The 7318-nt window shown below is 47.5% G+C and overlaps 1 protein-coding gene across 4 annotated transcripts in view; it reads right to left on the reverse strand.

The window, feature by feature from the left end:
- Positions 1 to 553: 553 nt before the first annotated feature.
- The window catches only part of enpp1 (ectonucleotide pyrophosphatase/phosphodiesterase 1), a 33593-nt gene continuing 26828 nt past the window's right edge, over positions 554 to 7318 (reverse strand). For 2 of the 4 annotated variants that reach the window (XM_084439764.1, XM_084439766.1), the window contains 9 exons: positions 6836 to 7020; positions 6684 to 6723; positions 6390 to 6547; positions 4707 to 4842; positions 4147 to 4221; positions 2482 to 2614; positions 1822 to 1966; positions 1603 to 1647; positions 584 to 915 (listed from right to left, as the gene is read on the reverse strand). In XM_084439764.1, the coding sequence (XP_084295890.1) occupies positions 748 to 915; positions 1603 to 1647; positions 1822 to 1966; positions 2482 to 2614; positions 4147 to 4221; positions 4707 to 4842; positions 6390 to 6547; positions 6684 to 6723; positions 6836 to 7020 (1085 nt within the window). In that variant the 3' untranslated portion in view covers positions 584 to 747. Of the gene's footprint in view, positions 916 to 1602; positions 1648 to 1821; positions 1967 to 2481; positions 2615 to 4146; positions 4222 to 4706; positions 4843 to 6389; positions 6548 to 6683; positions 6724 to 6835; positions 7021 to 7318 lie in introns of all 4 variants that reach the window. The other 2 variants (XR_014630493.1, XM_084439765.1) reach the window with 2 other exon arrangements.

Below are 7318 nucleotides of genomic sequence, written 5' to 3' on the forward strand. Positions count from 1 at the left end.
CACGGGCAGCAGGGTTCTGTTAAACCCACGGGCAGCAGGGTTCTGTTAAACCCACGGGCAGGAGGGTTCTGTTAAACCCAGGGGCAGGAGGGTTCTGTAGGGTTCTGTTAAACCCACGGGCAGGAGGGTTCTGTTAAACCCACGGGCAGCAGGGTTCTGTTAAACCCACGGGCAGGAGGGTTCTGTTAAACCCACGGGCAGCAGGGTTCTGTTAAACCCACGGGCAGGAGGGTTCTGTTAAACCCACGACAGGAGGGTTCTGTTAAACCCACGGGCAGCAGGGTTCTGTAGGGTTCTGTTAAACCCAGGGGCAGGAGGGTTCTGATAAACCCAGGGGCAGGAGGGTTCTGTTAAACCCACGGGCAGGAGGGTTCTGTTAAACCCACGGGCAGCAGGGTTCTGATAAACCCACGGGCAGCAGGGTTCTGTAGGGTTCTGTTAAACCCACGGGCAGGAGGGTTCTGTTAAACCCACGGGCAGCAGGGTTCTGTAGGGTTCTGTTAAACCCACGGGCAGCAGGGTTCTGTAGGGTTCTGTTAAACCCACGGGCAGGAGGGTTCTGTTAAACCCACGGGCAGCAGGGTTCTGTTAAACCTACAGGCAGGAGGGATGGTTCTGTTAAACCCAGGGGCAGCAGGGTTCTGGAGGGTTCTGTTAAACCCAGGGGCAGTAGGCCAAGTCCCAATGGACACAGACATGTTGGACACTTAAGACGGCTTCTTTTTGACTCGATGGCTCTCCGTGTGTCTACAAGGTCTCTGAGGTCAACGTCTGTAAGAAGGTTTTGAGCTGGAGTGTTTCTGCCACCGATACCCTGTCATGGTAGAAGCTGAGTCCGGTCAGGAGTTCTATGTCTCTGACCCGGGCGGCGTGGAACTGGGCCCAGTTCTGAACCCACTGGAGGTCTGACCCGTTCTGGAAAGACAGGGGAGAGGAGGATGAGGAGGATGAGGAGGATGAGGAGGGCCAGACAAGGGCTGCTTCTCGCCTTTTATACGGTGCATTTGGCTTTCTGTAAATGACCTTGTTATAACTAAACATGAACTCATTTTAATTACACCTTGGCATCCATTTTCAAGTAAGTATCATTATAATTTCTTAGACATTTCATAGGAAATCTATCAATAGATTCTCACAGAGGTGTTTTGAGCAAACAGCAGACACTTAGAGGAAGGAGTGGGCAGACAGACAGACAGACAAATATTAATACAGACAGATATTAATACAGACAGACAGATATTAATACAGACAGATATTAATACAGACAGACAGACAGACAGGCAGACAGACAGACAGGTATAAATACAGACAGACAGACAGACATAAATACAGACAGACAGGCAGACATAAATACAGACAGACAGACAGACAGACAGAAAGGCAGACAGACAGACAGGCATAAATACAGACAGGCAGACAGACAGACAGACAGACAGATATAAATACAGACAGACAGACAGACAGATATAAATACAGACAGACAGACAGACAGATATAAATACAGACAGGCAGACAGACAGACAGATATAAATACAGACAGACAGACAGACAGACAGATATAAATCCAGCCAGGCAGCCAGGCAGGCGGGGGAGGCTACTCACGGCGCAGCGCTCCGCGTGGTCAGCCCTGTGGGGGAGGATGAGGGCCTGGGCCAGGAGAGATATACAGACAGACAGACAGACAGGCAGACAGACAGACAGACAGACAGATATAACGGGGGAAGCTACTCACGGCGCAGCGCTCCGTGTGGTCAGGCCTGTGGGGGAGGATGAGGGCCCTGGCCAGGACAGACAGACAGATATAACGGGGGATCTACTCACGGCGCAGCGCTCCGTGTGGTCAGCCCTGTGGGGCAGGATGAGGGCCCTGGCCAGGAGAGGACCCTGGCACTCCTGGGCTGAGAGGGACGAGTTCCCACAGCTGCTCAGGATCACAAAGAAATGAGTGGGGATGGGAGACTCGCTCCTGAGGAGACAGAGAGGCGTGGGCTTACAGACTGACCAATGAGACCACAGAGATGTCTACAGACTGACCAATGAGATCTCTACAGACGGACCACCGAGACCAGAGATCTCTACAGACTGACCACTGAGATCACAGAGATCTCTACAGACTGACCAATGAGACCACAGAGAAGTCTACAGACTGACCAATGAGATCACAGAGATCTCTACAGACTGACCAATGAGATCTCTACAGACTGACCACTGAGACCACAGAGATGTCTACAGACTGACCAATGAGATCACAGATATGTCTACAGACTGACCAATGAGACCAGAGATCTCTACAGACTGACCACAGAGACCAGTATGGTCCACCCTGATGTTCACTAGGCTGGATGGACACACTGGGCGCTGGTTTGAACTTTTTTTTTTATATGGTTCCATTAAAATAAAGTCTGAATTTCAGAGAGCTACTATCCTAATTGAACAGCACGCTCTTTGACCCTGACCACATATGGTGGTAAATACACTTACAGCGACGTGTCGGTAAGAACATCAAAGCTTCCGTCGTAGTCCTGGTCAAATATCGGTCCACTCATCACGTTCACCCCATTCAACTGCTGCGAATATTTTGGCACCAGTACATCATGGAAGTAGGTCCAGATATCTACATAAGACAATAACAATATTGATTATATTTATTATATCTACAATACAGTCAGCATGAAAGGTTCCACCAGGGGGCAGTGTGAGTCTTTATAGAGAACCACAGAGGATGACTTTCATAAAGGAACACTGTGATTACCATCTGCACATAACTGATCACAAGTCATAACAATACCGTATCATTTCTAAACTAATCTCCATTTACTGTACCTGAAAGCAAGTAAAAACCTGAGATCTCGGTGCCTCAAACACACACACACACACACACACACACACACACACACACCCACACACACACACACACACACACACACACACACACACACACACACACACACACACACACACAGTAACCCCACAGCTTGAATACATTCTCTACTATGCAAAACCAACACCATTTCTATAACCTCATGTTTGTGCACAAAAGATAATAATTGCGATTATTTGCTTCAAAATGGTAATTGCAATTAATAATTGTGATTAAAATGTCAAAGTAATAGCTTTAGCTTTGCATATGACCTGCTGGGCTTGAGCGACATCATCTTTTTCGTAACCACTCAGTGGGAACGCATGTGATTGGTCAGACAGCATAAGCGCCTGTGATTCGTCCGTGTAGTCCTAGCACACTCAATTCAAAGCAAAATTATTAATCACATTAATTGCGGCCTTTTGCGACTAGTTAATCGCGGAGGTCATAATCGTGATTTTGATTAATTCACGATTAATTGTGCAGCCCTAGAATTAGAGTACTAAACCTTCACTAAAACTTCACACAATTTGATCTCAGTATTTTGGAGCTGGGAATTCATATTTCAGAGAGAACTCTTACTTCAGAAGAATTACTGTAAACCCTTAACCCTTTTAAATGTCTATAATGTCTTGCTTTTTGTTTTAATGCTTTTAATTTGTCCTGCCTTTTGTTTTAAATGTCTATAATGTCTTGCTTTTTGTTTTAATGCTTTTAATGTCTCATGATAAGCACATTGAATTGCCCTGTGGCTGAAATGTGCTATATAAATAAACTTGCCTTGCCTTGCCTTGCCTTAACTGCCGGAAATGTGAAATGGCTAACTGCAGTATGACTCATTCAGCATGTCAGCATTTAAAAACTGTCTGTTAAGCAATCATTACTGAAACATGTCAGTCCACATCCTGTAAAGACAGGGGATGCTAACTGACATGTCTGGTCCCAGAGTTATCTATGAAGAGTCTCTACTAACATTTATCTTTGTTCCCTAAACCTGGTTTACCCTTGGGAAGTCATGCATAGCTGGTCGTACATCTGGAGCTACTGTACACGACTTCATCAATGAGCCCTATGAGGGTACAGGACTGGGACAGCTGGGAGGAGTTCACAGGTCTGGTGAAGGAAACTAGTTACAGGATCTCCACTACCTGGTTTCTGGGACTCCTGCTTGGTGTCGGGTTTGTCTGACTCTGTCCGTTTGTGCTGCTAGGGTTAGGGTTAGGGGTTAGGGGTTAGGGTTAGGGGTTAGGGTAGTGGGTATTTGTAGCTACTGTTGACTGGCTGACCTTTGAAAGCAGGAAACATAGGCGCCATGTTGCTGGTGAGCAGGGAATCCGTCTGTGGTCCTGAGGAGTTCAGGTCTGCAGACAGAAGCCAACGAGCAAAGATGCATCATTATTTACCCCTACAGTACATCACAACGAGCAATGATGTATCATTATTTACCCCTACAGTACATCACAACGAGCAATGATGTATCATTATTTACCCCTACAGTACATCACAACGAGCAATGATGTATCATTATTTACCCCTACAGTACATCACAACGAGCAATGATGTATCATTATTTACCCCTACAGTACAACACAACGAGCAATGATGTATCATTATTTACCCCTACAGTACATCACAAGAGATAACACAAAACAGACAAACAAACAAACAAAAACAGCCATTGCAAAGTGTGTGTGTATGCGTGTGTGTGAGTGTGTGACTGTGTGTGTGTGTGTGAGTGTGACTGTAGCAACATCTGTATGTACACAATCATGTGGGTTTAGTCTGTCATTGGGTGGAGGGCGTGGCCGGGGGCGTGGCCAGCGGCGTGGCCCCCCCAGGCACTCACTGGGAGGGTGCATGAGGCCGTAGGTCACGGCCGGGTCGTCTCTGTAGCGCAGGCACGTCTGCTTCTCTGGTGGCGGGACGCGGACATCCGCACGCACACACGCCTCCACCTCAGGGCTCAGCGGACGCACGTCCACCTGGGGGACACAGACAGGGCTGACCGTCACACTGACCCACAGACAGGGCTGACCGTCACACTGACCCACTAACAGGGCTGACCGTCACACTGACCCACTAACAGGGCTGACCCACAGACTGACCCACTAACAGGGCTGACCGCCAGACTGACCCACTAACAGGGCTGACCGCCACACTGACCCACTAACAGGGCTGACTGCCAGACTGACCCACTAACAGGGCTGACCGTCACACTGACCCACAGACAGGGCTGACCATCACACTGACCCACTAACAGGGCTGACCGTCACACTGACCCACTAACAGGGCTGACCGTCACACTGACCCACAGACAGGACTAACAGGGCTTTTTCTTTATACATGAACGGGCTATCTTTATACATGAACGGGCTATCTTTATACATGAACGGGCTATCTTTAAACATGAACGGGCTATCTTTAAACATGAACGGGCTATCTTTATACATGAACGAGCTATCTTTATACATGAACGGGTTATCTTTATACATGAACGGGTTATCTTTATACATGAACGGGTTATCTTTATACATGAACGGGCTATCTTTATACATGAACGGGCTATCTTTATACATGAACAGGTTATCTTTATACATGAACGGGCTATCTTTATACATGAACGGGCTATCTTTATACATGAACGGGCTATCTTTAAACATGAACGGGTTATCTTTATACATGAACAGGCTATCTTTATATGTGAACGGGCTATCTTTATACATGAACGGGTTATCTTTATACATGAACAGGCTATCTTTATACATGAACGGGCTATCTTTATACATGAACGGGCTATCTTTATACATGAACGGGCTATCTTTATACATGAACATGCTATCTTTATACATGAACGGGCTATCTTTATACATGAACGGGCTATCTTTATACATGAACATGCTATCTTTATACATGAACGGGCTATCTTTACACATGAACGGGCTATCTTTATACATGAACGGGCTATCTTTACACATGAACAGGCTATCTTTATACATGAACGGACTATCTTTATACATGAATGGGCTATCTTTATACATGAACGGGCTATCTTTACACATGAACGGGCTATCTTTAAACATGAACGGGCTATCTTTATACATGAACGGGCTATCTTTATACATGAACGGGTTATCTTTATACATGAACGGGCTATCTTTATACATGAACGGGCTATATTTATACATGAACGGGCTATCTTTATACATGAACGGGCTATCTTTAAACATGAACGGGCTATCTTTATATGTGAACGGGCTATCTTTATACTGTACATGAATGGGCTTTCTTTATACATGAACGGGCTATCTTTATACATGAACGGGTTATCTTTATACATGAACATGCTATCTTTATACATGAACGGGTTATCTTTATACATGAACGGGCTATCTTTATACATGAACGGGTTATCTTTATACATGAACATGCTATCTTTATACATGAACGGGCTATCTTTATACATGAACGGGTTATCTTTATACATGAAACGGAGCCTGAATGCAGGACTGAGCCGGGGTACAGAACTCACCAGCGGGGGAACGGTGTACGCCACCCACAGGGGCATGAGAAGGTTTTTGCTGTAGCCGTTGACATAGTCAGCGTGGCGGAGGAGACAGTAGTCAGCGTTCTCCTGGAGAACCCTAGGGGTTCCGTACGGGAGGTGGTACCGGAGCTCCACTTTGGAACCTGAGGGAGAACAGGATACATACGGAAAGCATCAAATGAGAACCAGGAAAACATAGTCCTGCTACGACCGGGCTGGTACCGACGGAGACGTTGTAAGAATGTGAGAATGTTCTGTAGGAGCTGAAGCTGTCCTCACCAGCGTTGGCCTGGAGGAGCTGTCTGTTCATCGCCTCCTCCTGAAACAACACATTTCAACATTTAGTTATCGAGCGGCCATCTTGCGTCACCCCAACGTCACACCCAGGTGATATCTCTGCAAAGGACACATCCTGACGTCATGGCTCGTACCGCCCCTCTGGTGCGTGAGCCACAGGCGCACCCCGGGTCGTGGGTGGGGGCGGGGCCGCTGGCCTCACAGGGCGTGTCTCGGGAGAGCTGGGCGGGGTAGACCGGCAGGTGGGCGGGGCTTCTGAGGAGGTGGTTCAGACTCCCGTGGGACCCGTTGTTGGGGGCGGGAGGGATGCCCAGCAAATCTGACGGGCAGAGAGATGTAGAGATACCAGAGTGAGACCTCCTGGTGATCTGGATACAGCAGCTCTGCGGTGGAGATGTGTGATATTAGGGTTAGGGTAGGGCAGTCCTGGGTGTGTGATATTAGGGTTAGGGTAGGGCAGTCCTGGGTAGGGCAGTACTGGGTGGGGGTGTGTGGTGTTCAGGTGCAGAAGTGGGCGGAGCTGTGTGGTGTTCAGGTGCAGTCCTGGGTGGGGGTGTGTTGGTTTTAGACACCAGCTGTATGGGCCAATCCCCTCAAGACGTTTCATATTCCAACAG

The sequence above is a fragment of the Borostomias antarcticus genome (genome assembly GCF_949987555.1).
Source record: "Borostomias antarcticus genome assembly, chromosome: 6".
In the NCBI taxonomy this organism is placed as follows: domain Eukaryota; kingdom Metazoa; phylum Chordata; class Actinopteri; order Stomiiformes; family Stomiidae; genus Borostomias; species Borostomias antarcticus.